Genomic DNA, 22144 nt, shown 5'->3' with positions numbered 1-22144 from the left:
AGCTAAACTTAACAAGGCTTTATTCTAGAACTTCTGCTGCCATCTGATGGCAAATAAGTGTAAAAGCTGTAACATTGCTGGATACACCCATATGGTTTCTGTTTCAAAAGTGCATTTAAACATCCTTATTGTTAATATTGCAGACACGTTGGACCTTGTTGTTTGTCTACTCTGGGTTTAAAGATGTTTTTGTTTATTTTATTACCTTTAGAAATCTGAAAGTGTAAAAGAAAAATAAATTGATTTCTGCACCTGGGCAGACGGCCAGTCAATCACAGGGCAACACACAGAGCCACATCCAACAACAAATGCACGAATACATTTACACCAAACTGGAATTTAGAGGGACCAATTAACCTAAAAGTTCTGTTTATGGATTTTGGAAGGAAGCCTGGGAAAACCTAATTGAGCCACGGAGCAGTCTGCAATTATTTTTAAGAAAATAAATTGAACTATGCTCCCAGATATGTCAATAATATTGTTCAATATAGCAGCTATAAACCACTGAAACTGACATAAAGAACAACAAATCCACGCATAAAATAATTCCAGAATATAACAGAACAAGACACTATTTAGAAATCTAATAATGTAATAAAGTATTTAATAAATTCCTTCACAAAGCCTGGGGTATTTTTTTAATTTTTAATCTTTGTTTCCGTGAACATCCACCAAAGATGACTTATGTGTCATTTATTGAGTTTTTGCCAAGCAGCTGTTATCCTGGTAATCCCGAGCGGAAGTTGGGTTTTCCTGGCAGGAAATTGTCAGCAGTGTTTTTGTTGCTGCTGGGGACTGTTGTGTTGTGAAAATGGCGACGCCTCGTCGCTCCTCCCAGCAGCAGCAGCAGCAGCAGCTGAGCGCCCTGCTGTCCTCACCTCCTCGCAGCGCATCTATACCCGTCAGCCCGCCGGACTCGCCGTCTGCTCCCGCCGAAGATGCTTCCCCGCTTTTCCTTCGAGCTGAAATGGAAAACGTGGCTGATGGTGAGGTAGCGCCGACCTCTCCCAACACCACTTCCCCGGCTCTGGCCCTCACGCCCAGCAGCAGCAGCAGCAGCAGCAGCACTACTAGCTCCCCGACCACCACCGAGGGAAGCGAGACTAGCCCTGGCTCTACGCCGGACTCTGGCGGTGCTAACCCCCGCAGCAGCAGCGGCAGCACTATTAGCGGCGATGCAAACGGCGCTTTTAGAGAGCTATTTGAAGCCTGTCGAAACGGGGATGTTTCCAGAGTCAAGAAACTCGTAGATGCGGTGAATGTGAACGCCAAAGACATGTCTGGACGCAAATCTACACCCCTGCATTTCGCTGCAGGTAACTATATGAAAACATCACGAAAAAATCGATTTTGTTTTGCTATGAAAAGATTATTTTTGTCGAGCCAGAGAGCTACAAGAACAGGAAAAGTTTGAGCTCCGAGTGCATTTAATCGCTGTGTACACGTGCAACAAGTTTTCTTGCGCAACGGAGTGAAAAATAACAGAAATAAAGAAAGTACAGTTTTTTTTGACTTCACGTCACTTTCTGATTTGTCGAAATTTGGCCAATATTTAACTTTCGACAGATATCGTTTCCATCTCCAATGCCGATATTTAGAGATCAGGATCGTCAATTCTGTTGTCCGTCATTTTGACTGATGGAATTTTAAAAAAACGTCATAATCTATTTTACCCGTAATTTTTTAAAAACATAATGACATCCAATTACATTTAATTTTCACTTAGTTTAATATTAAATCTGAACAAGCTGAACAGAGAATCCATATTGTACCATACATCATGCAGATGAATGGATGTCAATTTCCCTACAGTGACAAAAGCTGCTGATTGCGCCTCAATAATTACATAAACAATAAAATTAAGTGTAAAACTGTGAAATAGCCCTTTATTTTAGCACCAAATAGCAATATTGAGTCAGATACTAAAGTAGGGCCGTTACCCCAAGTATTTCTCCCCAATAAATAATGGTTGTTTTTTTCCAAACGACTATTAAAATTTTGATTTTAGGTTTTCATTGTATACTTTTTATTCAGTCCAGACATTATAACCAAAATAGTCACAAATATTTAAAATAACACAATTTTAGTAACAGGATTAACTCTAATAATGAATTCATTAGAGTATTTTAGCACAGTTTGGATTAACTGTTGGTCTTCTGTTGTAATTAAACATTCTTTTCTATTTTTACTCAAGGTTATCATGCTGTGAGAATATTATGCAGTTAGCATATGTAGCATAAAATGCTACATATGTGTACTGGTGGGGTGAAATGAACTCCCTGAAGCATCTGCTGCTTTTTGGCTCCATAGATTTGGTGGTGGAAACGTTTTAGGGGATTCACATCCCATCGTCTTTCCTCACACACCCTCCAAAAAAAGATTGATTTCCCCGTCTAGATGAAACTGTCAGAGCTTCCAGCCTGAACGCATTGTCTGCTAAAATACAGCCGACTGAAGGCGCGCTTTGAGTCCAGCACAGAAACGATGCGTAGCTGATCCTATTTTTCAATATTGGTCAAATGTTAGCTTTATCAACCAGCATTTATGTTAACCTGTTTCTCCAGTGAATCATTATGTGATTCTGTACTTGACTTCTTAGTAGTTCAGCCTCAACAGTGTCATAAAAGTGAAATAACACATCTCTAAGTATTACCTTTGAGTCAACACCCAGATCAAACTGTGTATATTTAATATGGTCATCAGCATGGATGACACAACTGGCTGATTTGAATGTATGCAAATAAATCATCGTCACAGCAAAAAGTGTGAGACTATTTAACATTTGCAAAGGAATTCCCTCAATAATAGCATGCTGCTGGCCATTTTTTTATTTCTAATCAGCACCCTGCCCACTTTCATCTTTTGTCTTAGGTTTTGGACGGAAAGATGTGGTGGATCACCTGCTCCAGACAGGCGCAAACGTGCACGCCCGAGACGACGGGGGCCTCATCCCGCTCCACAATGCTTGCTCTTTTGGTCATTCTGAGGTGCGAACCTTTAACTATTTTACCAATGTCTTTTTGCCCTTCTGCCTTTTAACCGCAATGATCAGACTCATGTCTGTAGCTTTTGATGTTTTAAAGACATGGTCGACAGGGTTGGGAAATATATATTATGTAATATACATGCGTTATCGGTAATATTGGTTATCGACCACAGCAGGAGTATTAATATCGGCCCAAATTTTCATATTGGTTCCCTACGTGGTTCTATTAAAAAAAGTAGCATTTGGATACATTTGATATTTTTGAGTAGGAAAAGCTACGTTGTAGTTTTGTAATGACTCTACAATGGCATTCTTATTAAAACAACAAGAATCAATCTGTGTTTCTGAATGCATTCTACTTTTGTAATTAGCTTAAATATATCACAGTTAAAGAATGTTTTTTTTGTGATATTAGCATTGCATACAGTGAAAACAATATATTTTCTATACTTTGTGCAGCCCTGCTTGGAGCCTTGCTAATACTTCAGGATACCTAATTCTGTAAATTTGTAAAACCAAAATGTGGTTCTTCAATAGAGTATTGATGTAATTCTAAATCCTGTTTTAGGTGGTGTCCTTGCTTCTGTGTCAAGGCGCTGACCCCAACGCTCGAGACAACTGGAACTACACGCCGCTACACGAAGCAGCTATCAAGGGAAAGATTGATGTCTGCATAGGTAAGCCCACAGAAACAGATGCCAACGCCTGTACATTACAAATGGTTGTGTGAATTGTAGCCGTTTACTGTCTCACTGTCCGGTGAATGTAAATGTCTAAGCTTATTGTCTTTTTGCCCTCTAAGACAAAAGTAGACCATTGTGTGAAGGCAACAAAACGAGAAAAAAAAAACTGTGCTGCTTTGTTAATTTCAGCACAATAGAAGCTGTTGGCTCCTCTGTGATGTGAAGACATTACTTCATTTCTTTAGTTAATGCCGTGAATAATTTCTTGATATTAAAATCTGTATTGTGTCTGTTGAGGTGTGTGTGTGCGTATCAGGACACAACCTTGAGTTTTGTGGCGTCACAGATTCGTTTTAGAAACTGTAATGAACCACCCACAGGCTGGATGCGTTCATTTCCCATCTACAATAAAGCATCAAATATCCTATAAATTGCAATTACCGCATCAGTGTTTATACTCATCCTGGGGAGAAGAGGCCATTGATTTTTGTGTCTCACTGGAATTTCACATTAGTATTTCAGTGGCTGCCTCAAAAGCATTACAGAGGTGTTTGGTTCCTTCACTCCACGCCAGCCTTAGCCTTTGTTTGGACATATCTGACATCACATCTAGATGCCTGTCAGTCAGCCATAAACTGAAGCTGGCAGGCGAGAGCAGGCTGACTGACAATAGACAATCTTCTGAACAAAAATAAGCTGCGAAATTATACTGGAAGGAAACAGATTTGACAATATTGATTGATCCATTCTTTTCATATCTCCATCCTCGCAGTTTTGGGTTAGCAGAATGAGTCTTGGGTAAAATAAACAGATGAGCAACAAACATGTCTGTCAGTGTTTTTGTTTTGAACTGCTTTTGTTGTAAAAATCGCTAAAAACCAACTGAACATCCATTAGAATCCATCTCAATCCAGGATGTCTGTGCATTCTTAAAAAAGTCTTAAAATGTTTTTTTTATTTTTTAAAAAAGGAAATTGGCCTTAAATTCATTAACAGGTCTTAAATTTTGTCATGACAGCACTATATAATGTTGGAAATTTAGTTTTTTTAAAATCTTGCTGGATGTTTCTGTCGAGCAAAGTTTGAGTCGTGCGTAAACATATTCATTGGCTTCTGTGCTAGCTAGCTTTTTTTGCGTCTATCATGGGTAAGTGAAAATATGTCACCAGTTGGCTGAACGACATTGTTTTTTGCCACTGGCTTACTTCTGTTGCAAACTCCTATGAGGCTAGGTGCAATCAGTAAAAAAAAGAACAAACTTCTAAGATTAGCACTATTGGGTTTAAGGCTGCAAAGAGCCATATGCACTGCGAAAAGCACAAAGCCCCTGCAGGAGGCATAAACAAAAAATTTACAGTTTTTACTATTATTGATTTTAATACAGAAGAACCAACCATCCCTTATGTTTGTAATGTTTTGGTTCTACATTTCATTCACAGTGGCCTCCAAAGAAAAAAAGAGAAAAGAGGGGGTTCTTAAAAACGGAGTCTTACAAACATAATCTTGTACAGGAGAGTGCAAAGCCAAGATTTAAGATTTAAATAAATGATACATGACATTAAGTTGTGGGTTGTAAGTTGAAAAAATGTGGAAATACCACTGCATACCCATGTACATTATGTGAACAATCGAATTTCATCATTTTGGAGAATATCAAGTGCTGAAACCTCCATACAGTTCAGTCTGACAGAAGGTTAGAACCTGCTAAAAGCAAACATTTTCAGGTCACATTATAAAATAAAATTCTGGCACCTTCAGGACTTCAAGGTTCAGCGTTCATCGTTTTCACCCCTCTGGCAAAAAAAAAATCTACAATACACTTTCTACTTGTCATTCCTCTGCTGGATCTGAACGTCCTTGACTGCAGTAACAGGGGGGTCTGTCACTGCAATAAGGGAGTTATGGCATGCTGTATTGAATACAAATACTCGTGATGATAATAAATGTGTTTATCTTCAAACAGTCATGTTTTAAAACTAGTTTTCTCACCTCATGTTTGTGTACTTTTGTTGAGTTTAGATATTTCAGTCTTAACGCCAAACAAAACAAAGCATGTACAATCTCATTTTAAAGCAGATTAAGTTTAGAATCCGCTATGAACAACACTATGCAATGCGCATTCTGTCCTTCGTCAAGTTGTTAACTTTTAAAAGAAGAAAAGTTGTTCCTAGACATTCAATAATTGGAAATCTTCCAGCTGATATAAAATTTCAGTTTTGGCATTTCTCTGACTTGTCCTTTTTTAGAAGGTTTCAATTAAGGTCACTGAGAAATATATTTCAAATAATTTCTTGGTTTATTTAAAACCCTTGTTCAAGAAATTTGAGCCAAAAAACACAATGACTCATAAGTTGCAGAACTTTGTCTCTTAGTTGCTGAAGTTATAATGTCATCTGAAGTTCTTAGAAAACTTTAAAAACTTTCATTTTCTTCTGGTTCTTTTGTTGATTAGGACTCATGCTGATAAATGAAATCCTTCTCCATTTTCAGCTTCATTGGGTTAAAACTAACCAGTTCATAATTTCATTACCCTTGACAAAAGAAATTTTTTTTGACCTAATCCTATTATCCAAGGTTCTTCAAAGTATAGTTCTGGGCAGTCAGTATCACACCGACTCTGAAAAAGCCTCTGACTGAAGACTGTTGTTGTATATCAGTATTTTTGGGTTTGATTACTGCATAAATTAATCTTAATAAAACACATAGGCACTGTTATTTTTACAGCTACCCATTTTGAAATTTACAAAATTGATTATAGCATAATGCAGCTCTAGTTATAACTAGATGTGTGTTTTTAAAGGGTGGACCCTTAACACAAAGATTAAACTTTAGCTAGCATTACTAATAATGAGAAACACACACATGGCAGCCATTTATCTTTTAAGATTTATTTGCTAATGTTAAAAGTTTTGTGGTTTACTGACCAGTTTTACCTCCATTTAATAACACATATGTGACTTTATAGGCCATTCAACAGTTGCTTTTTGTTTTTATGTTGTCTACAAGAATTATTTGACTTGAAGTTGATTGTCTAAATAATCCTTTTGTTTTTACATTCAAGTGGAAGTAAAGCCATTAAATTATGTCCATCATCAGTCTTTTATAATCTGGTTTGAAGCCAAATGGAGAAGGGACACCCTGCTTTATTGGAGGCGTTAATTTATCGGATTTGAAGAATAGAGTGTTCAATCAAGTCCCTTGGTGTCACTAATTTCAAACCAAGCAACTAATGTAAAACCTGGCACTGATGTAACAATAAACTCCATTAAAATTTTTTATTTCTGATTATTATAATTGCCTTAGCTTCTGACTTAGCTAGTGATGGTGCCTGTGAATGTTTGCCACTAGTTTTCAGAAGCCTAGAGTGAAAACTTTATTCTTTATTTAGCACATAAAAGATTTGAGGTTCTCTCTTACTAGGCGATGAAGCACCCACACTCGAAAAAATCTGATGTCATTTTCATATTTCTGCATTTAAAAGTTGGAAATAATTGGTTATTTTGCAGTAGAGATAAGTAGTTTTACATTTTGAAACAGCTTTAGAAGTTTTTGCTGTTTAAACACCTGAAGGCTTTTATTTGAACTCTGATCGACAGTCGTGCCACGGCACAGCATTTTCTCACTTCTAAAAGTGTGATTGTACTTGAGAAGAACTGCTTTTATTAATGTCTTCCTTTTATCATTTTACACATTTAAAAGCTGCAGGCCTAGGAAGCCCATCTGAATGTGTGTGACTTCTTTTTGTATCGGTTACATGCCTTAGCACAGACGTTGTCCGTCATAAGGCTGCAAATCTGACATTGTCCTGAAAACTAATCCCGCACAAAAATAAAAAAGGATTTGGGTTGTTTGGCGAGGGCTTTAGCAGCTATTATGGGAAAAGCATAATCTTTGGAGATTCAACAGAAAGTGAGTTAGATGTTGACGGTTGTTGATGGAATTGGAGTTGTTAGCTTGCGTGAGGTTGTTTTGTTTGAAATCAGACTGCCATTTTTATAGGCATGGATTTATCCTGTGATGAGAGTTGTAGACCTACAGTGTCATGGCATTTTTTCTGATCTTGTCACGTTACAACCACAAATCTTATTGGACTTTATGGGGGATGTTATTTGATGGGCCAACACAAAATATTACAATCTATAAAATTTATACGCAGACCCTCAGTTCACACACAGTCAACTTAATCTCTTTTGTAGTACTATATGTCGTTACCAACTTTGCATAACTAGTAAAGGCAAAGACTATAAAATATATTGCAAATGTATTTTCATCCCAATATCAGTGTGTGCAATATTCACATCGCAAAGAGTGCAATAACTTTTGGCTAATCAGTGACGTGCGGTCAGGGGAGGCAGGTGAGGCAGAGCATCACCTGTCATCATGGAAGAATAATATAATGATAAGACAAATTATATTGCTATTTTCACCCTGTGTTTTGTACTATAAAGTATTTATTTTTCACTTAGCTTAACCAATTTTGATTATTTTTTCTTCAAAATCGCTGAATTTTCGCAATTTCCCATTCACATGCTCCGAAGCGAAGCTGGTGAGACAGCAGCGAGCTGAGCCTCACCTGGGATTGCGCAACCTCTCGGTAACTGCACTGGCTGCCATTCGATGGGAGCATGCTCCTCCTGTCTGTACGTCGCCAATAAAATGGTTAAAAAACATTTAATAAATGAACTGATTTTCCATCATTTAGCTTATCTATGTAATGTGCAGTGTTTGTTGTCACCAACTGTGTGTGTGACGTGTTCCGTGTGCTGAGGAGCGATCAGAAACGGCAGAGAACAGACTCGAGGTGAGGCAGGCAGTTTTCTTGCCTCATGGCAGGGGGCGCTCATGATCCCAGACATTGTGACTCCGCGTCTGCAGAGTAAGAGGCAGCGAGCTAGTGATACAGGGAAGCTACACGCAACGAGTCTACGTGTAGCTTCGCTGATACAGAGAGAAAAAGGTGGTTTGAGTTGTACTTCAACGTGTTTCCCCGTTGCTGTGCAGCATAGCACTAAATTAATAATATCTATATTTCCAAATTCATTGAGTTAACGGAATTATTCTGTCGCGGCTATGGATGGCATGTGAAAGTATAGTCTTTTTGCCCTTGAATGTTGTCCGCATGCGCGAAATTTCCGTATATAAACAATAACATGCAGGGGGTCTTATGATTTTGATTAAGTCAGTGCCTCACCAACCATGAACCTCACCGCACGTCACTGTGGCTAATATATTCAAAGTGTGATGATCCTGTGTTTTACATTCTGATGTAATCTTTTGCCAGTTGGAGAGAGTCTCACTGCAGCAGATGCTCATAAATGACTCTGACCAAAATGCTAAAAATGTAGGAAGCACAATGAGTAATAAGAGCCCTATACTTATTAATTCTCTAAGGTGGGATATGAATAAAAAAGGCAGAAGTTTTTGTAAATGTCTTTAAATCTGTCAGGCTGTAAGGAATTAGAGCTTTAAAAAATTGGAATACTTTATATGCTCCCCCGTATCTGAACCTGAGGAAAAGCTGAGCCACATTTTATGTTGTCAATTGTGTGTGTATTATTTTTTTTATCGCATTCAACATATTTAATTGTTACGCATGTTACAACTTGTTTGTTGTAACATGTCTTGTATGCTGCTCCAAATTGCTTTTTTCCAGAGCTCTTCTACAAATGGTCTTGCATGTGTCACATTTATGCCAATTGGTTGATCTTAGCTTTGAAATGAGCGTTGTTGTCCTTATAGAAGGAGAACCTTCTCACCAGTTTCAAGCCTCTAATGACATTTAACAGAATCATCCAACATTGCTCTGTATTTAGCTTTCTCCATCTTCCAATCAGCTGAAGAAGAGCCGTCCCACTGCATGAAGCTGTCATTTCCTTCAGGGTCATGAGCGGTGTTAGTTTTATATCACTTAGCGTTTTGAATATAGAGCAAATGTTGAAAAGCTATTTCCTTCCAGTTCAGTTGTGTGCTACTTTTGTTGCTCTGTCACTTCCTTCTCCATTAACACACAACACGGTTTGTGATTATGACTCTGAATCCTTTTTCTAGGCGTCTAGTTGTTGTTAAGAAGCAGCTATGTTCTGCCTCAGTCCGAAAGCAGAAGTATATGCCCGATCGTCTCTGTTTTTTCTTTCCTCTCTGGCGGATTTTAGCAGTGCATTGTTAAGTGTCTCTGAGTCAAAGGGCATGTGCAGTGGGAGCCGCTCAACAATCACAATAGTGGCACGTCGGGAGGCAGAGAATTGACACCGTCGCCCTCAAAAGAGCTAATTTACAGCAAAACGGAGTGCAGGCAGAGTTTATTATTCAGCTCATACCTGTTTGCAAGGCACACAACTCTCTTCTCTTCCTTTTTCTATCCTCGCCTCCTTCAATCTAATCTGAATCTTTATTCGCTCTGCCGCTATTTCCCAGTCTTCTTGTTTTTGCTTTCCCTTCCCATCTTCTCATCCCCTCGCCTCCCTCCCTCCTTCCTTTTTTCTTCTCTCTCTCATCTTCCTCTCCGCTGCATCGCTCACTCAGTCGGAGAGTCGAGAGTCTCTCCGCTCGCACTTCCTCGCTGCCGATGCCTCGATTAGCTCCCCCCCGGTCTTGCTCCTCTCTACTTATCCGTTTTGCTCAGTCGGAAGCTCCCCCTTCCCGATATTGTGGAAGTGCGATGGCTTCGGTGGTCTGTCACGTTGCCGTTTAATTAGGTCCCACTGTTATTTTGCGGCGGAGTGCCTCAGCGAAGCAGTTCGGTGCTGTTTTGTTTTGACATGTCTGTTTACATCAGTGGCATGGCTCGCAGGGCAGGGGCACCCGGGGGCAGCGGAGGGAGCAGCACTAGCAACAGAGGAGGAGCTGCTGGGGGAAGAGGAGGAGATGAGAAGCGCGAAGCAGGGCATGCCGTAACGCTGCCCGGAGGTCCTGGAGCCCTGGTCCATGGAGGGAGAGGGCCAGCAGAGGAGGAAACTGGGGAAAGAAGTGGCGGCTCAGCCAGGCCAGTGTATGGAGCGGGAGGCGGAGCGTCAGGATGGGGACTGAGTGGAGGTGTTTGTCGGGGAGTTTGCGTGTCAGTTCAGGAGCTCAGCTACTGTCTGTGTCTGCCCTGTTGTTGCACAGTGCTACTGCAGCATGGAGCAGACCCCAACATCCGCAACACCGACGGCAAGTCCGCCCTGGACCTGGCCGAACCCTCCGCCAAGGCCGTGCTCACAGGTCAGTCATCTGCAACACACACACATGCATGCACTCAAATGCACAGACTTCCTACAAAGTTTGGTAGAGTCTTTAAGTATTACATTTAGTGAGAAGTGATTTTTTTTTTCATCATACGAAAAATATCCATTCATGAATCATCATCATTAACTTTTATTTAATAAGGATAAAAACTTCTTGAGATGAGAAATCTCTTTTACAAGAGTGTCCTGGTAAATATGTCCATCTATCCCTTTCAATCCATTCATCCATGGGCCACTTCAGCCCATTCATCCAGCCGTCCAGTCACTTTGTGTTTTATTTGTAATCAAAAAATGGTCTGTAAAAAAGCTAAGGGATTCTTAAAACTTTGGCCTAGAAAGTGAACCTTACGCAGGATAGTGCACATATAGACAGATTCTGTTCTGGTTTTTCTTACGCTGCTCCTTTGTCCTACTTTCTTGTTTGTTGTTTTCCCTTTCTGCCCGTTTAGCATTCTGTCCGTAACTGTGGGGCTACAGGCAGTGTCACCTTTCCATTTTATCTATCATCCATAGACACAATCTTATTGTCATTCAGACTACACACCATACGGCGCACACCAGGAAGAAATATTGTTGCAGTGACTCTGAAAGACAGAATCCTAAGTTGATAATAATGAAAAATGTATACCAATTCTTATACATTAAAAAGAAAAGTTAAACATTGCACCTTGCATTTGTGTGAAATATTCAACTGTTACAACTGTTTAGAATCAGAGGAACATCTCCCACACTCTGCGTACCGTATGCGCAATTTATTTCTCACACTTCCCATGCCTTTAAGGTTCCTGTTCTCATTTCAAGCTGCTTTTGGCTCAAACAGCATTCATCAGTCTGCAGCTCAACAGAGCCACTGTCTATGGAGGAACTTTCTGTTTCCTACCTTCCCTGTCCCTCTCCAGTCTTTGCCTCGCAGCTTCTTTTGTCATTCTGCAAACAGCATGAAAACACTTTGAGCCCAGAAGGAGTTGGCACCTCTCATTCATTACACCGTTGGTTTGTGGAGCAAGGATCATTATCATGACTACCCTCATCATCATAAGTGCAGCTTCAGCTAACATGATGCGACCTAAATGATTTGAGTAAACATTATATAAGTCCTGGTAAGAATAAGAATTTTCCTTAGAAATTAAACCCAAATTTTGCTGCAGGTAAATCCAAACACAAATTGCAGCCTGATTGGTCTGTGTGCACAGGAATCGAGTTATGCATCTCAGTTTAATTAATTTTTATAAATTGGTTCCACAGAGAGCACCATGAACGTTGAAGTCTTTGGGTTTTCAAAGAGTGCAGGATCTCTGCTTTGTGGCTGCTACAATATGAATCTTAATACCCAATTAAATACATTAAACATACAAGAGTAGCAAATTAAAGTTCCCTCTCATTTGGCGTTTTATTTGAAAAACTTTCATTTGGATGGAGCAAAAAAAAAAAAGCCTTGTGAATACAGTTTTAATTCAATTAATTTGATTATTATTTAATGAAATAAAAGCTTTCTCTAGCTGGCTTGGCATTAGAATTCAAGTACAAGTTTTAGTGTGATATGGAAAATCAGCCATATCAGTCTTTTCAGTTACTCAGCAGGGAGCAGAAAGATGTATTTTGTAGATTATGAGAAAGAAACGGAAACTCTCAGTGAGTGAGTGATTAGAATAATAAATATAAATTTACACATTTATTCACACTGCATTATAGCCCACATGCCATGCAATGATGCGTTTCTGCAGGAATACTCTTTGATCCACTTACTGGTAATTATTCAAGCAGAGATACATCAAACCATCAGCCAAAGATTTAGATTAACTAATTTTAGTTTGATCAGCTCTGTTTAGTGACTGGGAGGCAAAATACTTCCTGACTCAAAGTTAAGACCGTCCAACATTTTTGGTCTAAAACACGTCAACCAGCCACATATAATTTGCTTTGAGATTTATAAAAAATGGATAAAGGACATACAACCTCTATCAAAAAACCTGAAGGAGAGTTCTTAGAAAAACTAGCTTCATAAGCTAGGTTTCATTTAGCAATACAGCCCGTTTAGTTTGGTTTGTCTTGTTGCTGTTGTTTTCCTTTGTTTTGAGTTTGAATTTTTTGAGGCACAATGTACTTCAAGTGCTAATTATTAGCACTTTCTTAATCTTGATATTGTTTGGAAAAATTGCACATAAAGAGTGTGATTAAGAGATTTGTTAAAAATGTTATTGGGAATAAATTCTCTGTTGTGATTTTCACATAGGGTTAACTGTGATAATGTCACTGAGTCATTCATTGACTTGTTATTGGACATAAGCCACCCAAATAAGGTTATTTTTCATCTCAATTGTATTTGAGTCAAGATTTTTACTGGTCCATTCCAAAACTTACACTTTAGTTTGTCATTTAGAGACGGTGTTGCTGCTGTGTTTTGGACTGTTGTCCTGCTGCATAAGCCAAGTGTGCCAGAGCTTATTTACCAAAATTGATGGCTAGTCATTCAGCTTCAGGACTTTCTGGTTGAGAGCAGAATTTATGGTTCTGTCATTACAAGTTGTCCAGGTCCTCAAACAGCAATTCTGCCATAGGGCATTAAACTACCACCACTGAGCATTGTTGTGGTTCTTGTTTTTCTTTTTTTTTTTTCAGAAATGTTTTAAAGTAGATCAAACGTTGTGTACACCTTTCATAAGGTTCCACTTTAATAAAAATTAAGTTGGTCATCCAGATGTTTTTGGCAAATATGTTTTGCCAGCTGTGCCATGGATTCCATTTTGGAACAGTCTCTCTTATAATGTTTATGCAAGAAAACTGGATTTATCTGAGGCAAGGTAAAGTTATGCAGGGTTCTTTTATGACCTCGTCGATTAGTCGTCCACAAGCTTCTGGAGTAATTTTGGTTGTCCACTGTTCTGTGTTTTCTCCATTTGATCGTAATGAATCTCACTGCAGTTCATTCTAGTCCCGAAGTCTTAAAAATGACTCTGCAATCCTTTCCACGCAGATGAAAGGTCAATGATGTCGTTTGTCATGTGCTCTTGAATTCTTTTAGATGAAGGCATGATGTGTTGCTGCTTGACATCTTTTAGCCTTCATGTTATTGGACAGAATCTATTGAAGTGATTTGTGGTTTTCTTCATGGCTGCCAGGGGTCAGGTCTGGGTGTGGCTGGTGAAATTTACTTCAGCTTTCCAAAACAGTGTAGTTGATCACTTAATTAGTGAATTAAAAATGTGGAGGTTATTACTTGTTTTAATATCGGTTAAGTATAATTTAATAAATTACTCATAATTTAAAAGGCACTTTTTGTATTTACTCAGTTTCTTTGTTTGATTTAAAAGTTGGCAGAGTAGTAAAAACTGAAATATGTAAGAGGCCAAATACTTTTACACAGCACTCTAACTAAATTATCTTCATTTTGTTAGCTACACAAGTAAAAATACTTTAAAATCCTGAAGTTCTAACAGAACTCATCAGCTCTTCTTCACTATGGCTCTTGACATTGACTCTATTGATTTTCGCAGCATCAGATCTGTTTTTGCACGCACTTGCATCATCAGTCCCCATTGTTCTGCATCTGTGGTAAATGAGATGGACCTCTGGTCACTTCAGAGATGAGCCAGACTGTGGCAGAACATGAGGGCCAATGATCCTGTGGAGAATGATTTATTTATCAGGCAAGATCTGGTGTTGGTGTCAGGATTATTAAATGTTACCACATCTGTAGCTAACTACATAGCTGTTGTCAAAGTGGATTTAACAAGAGGGGAACTAAGTTGGTACAGAAAGTGTTGCCACATATTACATTCTCAATGAAGTCAATATGAGTGTGCTTGTGAAATATGATGGCGTGTGAAGTGGTAAAAGTTTAAGATTTATTTTAATCTGTCAAATATTAAGGAAACTATAAGCAGAAACCTCTGCAAAACAATATTTTTGCTTCAACAAACACAATCCTCAACTAAGAAAGATGTAAGATGATGATATAATGGGAGCTACAGTAAACAAGTCCATTCTTGTCCAAAGCAAAAACCTGGTGGTGAATTAATTATTGTGGATATCCGTGCTGATTTATTTTATGTAGAAGCAACTATGGTAACTACAAGTGGGACAGAAACTCATGGAGGCAATTAAAATGTATTAGTCACCTCTAGCATTTCTTACCCCCCAAACAATATTAACGTTGGAATCTATAGGGACAAAAAGCAATCTATAATTCTACCTAAATTAGAAATAGCAATGAAAATGGTGGCTACACCTTCATTTGGATCAATAAGCAATCAAATGCAGAGTGACTCAACTTCAAAGTGGATTAAAAATACAGCAATAATGATCGAGGAATCAGCATAACCCAAGTTGACCAACCTGGACTTTAATATTCTTAAAAAAAAGAAAAGAAAACTAAAGCAAAATCACTGGAGGAGTAAACAGAAAGCAGCACAGATTTACTGTCTAGATAAACAAAACAAAAAGTATCAGCTTAATATCTTAAACGTTTTGTTTTTTAACGTCTGACAGCTAACACTTAACCATTGTAAACTGAACACTTTAGGCTTAGATTTAAGAGGTTCAATCCTTCCAATTTCTTCACTCAGTTTATCCATGCATTGTCTCTCTGGGGCTAGTGTCTACCTCCAAGCAGTCAGTGGGGAAAGATGGGGTAAAACTAGGTTGTCTGTTAATATAGGTTCATGTGAGACAAGCAAGTGTTCACACACAGATTCAGAGGGCAGGGACATTTAGGAATCTATAGACCAATGTAAACGGCACTCTAAAAAGGCTAAACTGTCACTAAAGGAAATAGTTAGTACAGTGTTTGTATTATGTCATTTAACAGAGAGCACACAAAACCACAACATAAAATAAATTGGAGAAAAACAAAAAATGGGACTGATCTGAGGTGAGTCCAGTTCTGTGTGAATTCTTTGGTTGTTCCATTGTACATGGTACAAATCACCAGTTAACACATCAACAAACAGGCCAGAGAGAGACTTGAAATCAACTATCATTTAGCCATCCATTTGTGGGAGTGGATGTAAATTTTTGAGCTTGAATCTGTAATTGTAACCCTATTTTGGATCAGAGAAAGTCTTTTGTACGTCATTAGAACTTAACCAAGCACCATTAATAAATAAACTGAAAATGTTGTTTTTGCAACATTCAGGAAGCTATTTTGAGTGTAGCCTTTTGTATGTAAGGTTGCTCATTAATGAACTAAAATAGGTGTGTGATTCTGGAAAAATGACCATTTATCCCAGCAGGTCTGAAATATTGTCTGATCCTGTAACTGATATGTTTCTTATGAAAAATAATTAAAACATTTACTCTTGGCTGCTTGAAACATCTGAATCAACTTTCTCTTGTCGCAGATGATGATTGAAAAATAACTATTTTACTGTGTGTAAAGACAGCCATTTGTTGCTGCTGTTCTTTGATTTCAGTCAGGTAATGTCTTGAAAGTGCAACCTGTCTCTTTATTTGTATTGACAGGCACTAATTACATAAACTATCATCCTGCCACACTTTTTTCCATTCTGGTAGAATCCTACAGTTGTAATTACTGCAGTAAGTGGTGCGTTTAAGCGTTTAATGCGATGCACGGAGAGGTTGTTTTATTAATGGATAAAGGGTCACGGTTCCATACAAGCTGTTACATTTTTACCAAGGACATTTCGTTTCCAGAAAAAAATCAGATCAAATAGCATGTGTTTATTTGAAGGATAATACTGCCTTGGTAAAGGTAAGGGCTCCGTTTTCTTTTTCTCCACTTAGAAGCTTTGCTCTGTTCTCTATGCTCTGTTGCAGCACGGCTTTCTGGTTCAGTCTGCAGCAATGAAAGCTCATATTGAGTCATAAATTAGCTATATTGCTCTGCCAAATCCAACAGGCTGCTCTCAGACATGATAAACTCAGATAGAAATGTGAAATAAAATGTGTAAGAAAATGGCTTCTCTAAAAGTGGCTCTACTATATCACAACAATATCATAAAAAAAAGGTTTTAATTTAATGCATATGCAATTTTGTTCAGCTCTGCTTTCACAACAGTTGCTTATTTGTGGTGTTAAAATAGAAACCTACCTATGTTTATACTTATCAAGTGATTAAACAGAACATGCACAAGTTTGCTGGCAAATTATTAAGCACCTCTGGAGCTAATTATGGATGTTTATCAGTTACTGGAGGGAATCTGCTTTGTTCAGCCTGACTTAAGGTGAGACAGGTTAAAGAAGCCTGAGCAAATTAGCATTCTGTGATCAAGCAACACAATTTTAAGCACAACCTCAAGGAGCTCCTGTCTGTGAAAAAGGTGAATGAGAATGTGACTCTAGAGGTGCTCATTTAATCAATTATGCACAGCAGATGATGGACTGCACAGTTAATATTGTAACAAATACTTTTCAAAGTATAGGAACAGTGGAGTTATAGGAACACAAACCTATGAAGTAAACAAGGGCTGGTTGGCTCTGAGTACCAGTCAGGAAGACACTGTTAAGGCTACATAATATTACTGTAGAACATGTAACAAACCTGGCTAGGGGTGCACAGATTGCATTTTTGTGACCGATCACGATCTTTAAATAGCCTGACTTGTGGAGGTGGTTATGATCAATTTTACTTGCAAGTATTGGCTGATTATTTAGATAGGCCCAAAAAATCCAACCCAACCCAACCCAAACCCGTAGACAATGTGTCGGAGACCCAATCCAACTCCACTAATTAACTTTAATTGTATGTCCGAGCCTAAATAAACCCAACGTATTATAATTACGTTTTTACTGCTTTCGTTTTTAGGACATAATTTGAGTAATCAGTGTAACTTCTCCCATTTTTAGCTTTTGTTTAACGTCTTCCGGCACCATTTTGTGGCAACGCAGAGTGATTGATGGGAGCGCAGCACGGTGGAGCTGTGTGCGTTTTGTGCCAGTGTGCTGCACTTGTTGCAGTCTAATGAACTTCTGCCCCTTTATTTCCTCAACTGCCAACTCCTATATTTTGACAATAGTAAGTAGATTAACATAACTTTGTATTGTATATTCTTGTTTGATTTTCTCTGTGCTGGATGTATTGCAGGCTTATTAAAAGCATCACAGAACTCAAGCCCCACCTGACCCGACCATCAAGCAAATAATTTTGGTCCGGTCCTGCCCGAATTATGAGTCATGTTCTGGCTTTACCCATAAATCTAAACTCTTAACACCTGATCGCCGATCATCCAACATTTAATAAATCAACGCAGATTTATCGATGTACCCCTGAACTTTACATTTAATTTTAATTAAATGTAAAGTTCAGGGGTACAAAAAAAACAACATTTAATTGTTTTTTTTGTTTTGTTTTTTCCTTTTTGCTGTATTTAACATTTCATGATATCTAAAATCTTACTTTTAGACAGAAATCCTATTCAAGATATTATTTGAATTTCTCAATATTGGTAAAATTTGTATTAATCAGGCACCTTTATGTTCAGATATTTTTAGACAAACAGGCTGTTTTATGGTGTGGACATTTTTACACATATGTTTCTATAGCATGGTTGTGTCGACATTTCCACTTAGATTTTTTTTTAAGTGTTTATGTATCAACACTGACTTTTTATTTGCCATCTCTAGTATGATAGAGAACATGGAGCTGTTACACAATCAGTATATTTTTAAACCGTGCATTTCTTAACCCCCCACATCTCTACTAAACTGCTTTCAGCTAATTACGTAAACTGTGTTTTGACTGAGTCATGTTTGTTTGAATCATAGCTTTGATTCACCTGATTCCTATCATGAAAAAAAAAAATCTGTTTTGATCTCAGCTGCCTTAGAGCTTAAAAACAGACACATCTATTACTTTTCTACCTCTATTCACTAGTGTGTAACTGAATTGCTTTCATGCAAGGTCAAAGCAGTGATTTGAAGTTCTTTTTACAACTCTGAGGCCAAGGTCACTTTTTTACTCTCCAGTACTTGCAGGTAAATGGGAAATTATTAGTGATAAAATCATAACATCCATTTTTTTGTCATTGTAATCATAAATGGTGAGTAATTAGTTCTACATGTTCAGCAAAGTTTATAGAATGGGTCTGGTAAGATGCTATGATTTGTAATTAGCTGGTAAAATCTAGAATAATGTTTCTTAAAGAGGCTTGGGCTGTCATCAGTTTTGGTATCAAGTATTTATGAGGTAATGTAAAGCACACTACTCACTGAAACTAAGTTCAGTGATACTGAATGGTCCTAATGGCTACATATGAAGCTGTTCTATTTATCTCCAAAGGCAAACTTTGACATAAGTTCTTTATACTGTAAGAGATTAATCTTTTTCATATTAACCTACTTTACAAAACTATAAAAAGGAAATATACAGAGAAGTAGACACAGTACGAGTCTACTTCTCATACTGCTATGTCAATAGTTTGTTCCAACATGTTTCTTTGTCTTATCACTTTTCTGTTAATGTGAAAGTGACTCGACTCAGTTGTTTGGTTAATTAAAAATAATTTCTAAGTACTGACTGGTGCTAATATTCAGTAATGCCTGGAGCTTGGGTTCATTCCAAGTGCAACAGCTAGCTAAGGCACTTGTACACTAACAGCCTGAAAAATCACTTTAGCAAACTGTGGATAAGTAATTGGGAAAAAAAAAACAAAGTAATGATGTGAGAAGTCTCAGGGGAGCCAATGTTGGATCACCACAGGAACTTTCCTTTACATCAGTCTGCTCTGTCGCTGCTGATTGATCTTTTTCTGCCCAGAAAGCAGTGATTAGGACACTTTCATCAAGTTGCGTCTGCCCTTGAACACTCCCCCTTGGATCCAATGATCTCTCAGCCACACTTTTTTTCCTCCTCATCAGCTAATGTGGTGTTTAATGAGCTTGCAACTACAGCACCCGTCCCCCTTCGCTCTCCATCTTTTCATCAGCCACAGTCTCTGGTCTCACTCTCTTTGACACTTTGTCCATACTTTTTTATTTTCTCCCCCGCTGGTGTTTCTGATTACTTTCACTTATTCCATTTCAGCACTTGAAATATTACACTTGGACCCATCCTCTGCCAATCTGACAGGAGCACATGACTCGAAACCCTTTCAGTTGAACCGTTGGGTAATCTTCAGCCAACCACCCACACGCTAAAGTGAAGATTACACTGCCAAACATCACCGCCAAAATTTTATAAACCCAGTATGAGGATAGGTGTTTTATCAAGCATAATTCAGCCAAATTAAGTGATTTTTACTGGGAGAAAAAAAAAAACCCTGCTGAGTTCATTACATCCATCTGTCACTGGTTGGGTTAATAATGTTTCTAAGCTCTTGGTGTTTTACTGCTCAATTGTAGAAAGTTGATTCTATTAAATTTCTAAAGACCAATAAATAACCTATATTCAACAATATATTATATATACATACTGTATAAATTACTATCCGTTAGACACCGTGAAAGAAACAAGTGAAGCAGTGACTTCACCACTACAATGATCAGATGAAAAACTAAAAGGTGCTTGTGTTCAACTCGAACACAAACGATGTGAATAACATTTAATGCACAAAGAAAAATCTAGAGGCCGACTGAATCGCTGTGGCTTCAAAATCTTCACACTGTTCCATTTTTAACTAGCCATAACAGACAAAAAGCGTGAAAAACAAATGCAATGTGAGGATGTTTATATTCACACCTTTTTGTTTCTTCTCTACTTGCATTGCTATAATTACCAATAAACTCTCTCAACTTAAAATAATGCAAATAAATACGGGTGGTTCATTATTTATTGTCAGTGAATAACTTATGTCTTGTGGGGTGTTTTTTATTTTTATGAGAAATATATTTACGAAAGGCTGGTCTACATATCTGAATGGTGAAGCAAAAACAGAAGGAAGGGTAGCATCTACATTTAGTATGTTTAGATTTCTGAAAAAACCTTATCTTCCATCAGTAGTTTTTAATGACTTTTAGTATCAGTCTTATTTTCTACTCTTGTTTTTGTAGTTGGCATCATGTAACATTAGGAAATTTGTGTCCCATTTACTTTTCTGTAGGAGAAGAAACCCAACAATCCTAATTGAAGGTTCCTACAAAGTCTTAACCACTCCTGAAATGTTCCACTTAAAGTAAAATATTGAAGTTTGAAAGGTTTTAATGTAGGAGACAAAAATAACTATTAATATTCATTTGTGTGAACTGTGAGTGTTCAGATTTTAGGAGTGAACGAAATGCTGGAATGAATATTCACTCAGAAGAGAAATTAGACCAAAAAGAGCGACAGTCCATTAGCTCCTCTTAATTACCTCTATTGCTATTCAAAGATCAGCTGCTTCTTCGCCTTGAAAATCAATTCTTTTCTCTGGGCCAAGTCAGCACACACACTCTGACACACACACAGAAGAATTTCTCCTTGATCCACAGTTTTTCATACTTATACCAGACCCACAACTCAAGTTCAACTTTTTGCTCCAGTTGCCATAAAATGTAAATTTACTTAAAGTGACGGTAACACAAAAAATGAAAAAAAGGTACATTTAAAAAACTTTTAATTTAGAGGTCCACCAATCAAACTTTTATGGTAGATTTCCAATTGTCAATTTTTAACCTGGGCTATTACGGCGTGAGCACTGATTTGGAGAAACAAAATCAAATATTTGAGTTTCCGAGCATTTGGTCATCAGGCAGAGCTGATCCAGCTGAACTTCATATGGTTGCATCGGTGCAACTAAGATGTCATATTTTTCAGTTGGCAGATCTGCAGCCGTTTTGTACTTCTTAAGTTCCCTTCTTATAATTGTCTGACCAATTTAAGTTTCTCTATAGCTGATATTTATACCTTATATATTTACAAACCAGATTGACTCTTGTAGCCATCCTCTATCGTTCTGTTGTTTTATTGACTTAGGTTTTTTGTTGATTGTGAATTGGGTAGCTAACTGATTAAGCAATGTGTAACTAGTTTGTATTTTTATGAGTGCTGTGGAAACAACTGAAGTGTTCAGTGAGTGAAAACACTGTAATCTGGATGACAACAAAGAGAGACGTCGTATTTTGAGCTACAGCTGCTCATTCAAGCTGAAAGAATCACAGCGACTGTCACATCAGAGCTGGCATATCTCAAGATGTCCGTTCTAAATTGGTATTGACAAAGCAGGACTTCAGCTTTTTGCTCTCCGAATTGATCTAAGGGAATAGACTTCAGATGAGGACGACTTTCTCTCTCTTTGATGCAAAGCTTTAGACAGACGCAGGGGGTTGTAGGGTTGCTCAGTATCTGTCAGAAACTGCAAGACAACATCAATGTGACATTT

At 38.0% G+C, this 22144-nt stretch overlaps 1 protein-coding gene across 1 annotated transcript in view; it reads left to right on the top strand.

Moving 5' to 3' along the window:
* The first annotated feature begins 698 nt into the window (after positions 1 to 698).
* Positions 699 to 22144, top strand: part of LOC116723856 (poly [ADP-ribose] polymerase tankyrase-1-like) — a 78252-nt gene continuing 56806 nt past the window's right edge. Inside the window, exons 1-4 of the mRNA XM_032569035.1 lie at positions 699 to 1316; positions 2872 to 2987; positions 3555 to 3663; positions 10774 to 10869. Of these exons, the coding sequence (XP_032424926.1) occupies positions 812 to 1316; positions 2872 to 2987; positions 3555 to 3663; positions 10774 to 10869 (826 nt within the window). The 5' untranslated portion in view covers positions 699 to 811. The remainder of the gene's footprint in view (positions 1317 to 2871; positions 2988 to 3554; positions 3664 to 10773; positions 10870 to 22144) is intronic.

This window comes from Xiphophorus hellerii, chromosome 8 (genome assembly GCF_003331165.1).
Source record: "Xiphophorus hellerii strain 12219 chromosome 8, Xiphophorus_hellerii-4.1, whole genome shotgun sequence".
NCBI classification, from domain to species: Eukaryota; Metazoa; Chordata; class Actinopteri; order Cyprinodontiformes; family Poeciliidae; genus Xiphophorus; species Xiphophorus hellerii.
Note: the sequence above shows the minus strand (reverse complement) of the source record. Positions and strands in the feature narration are given on the sequence as shown.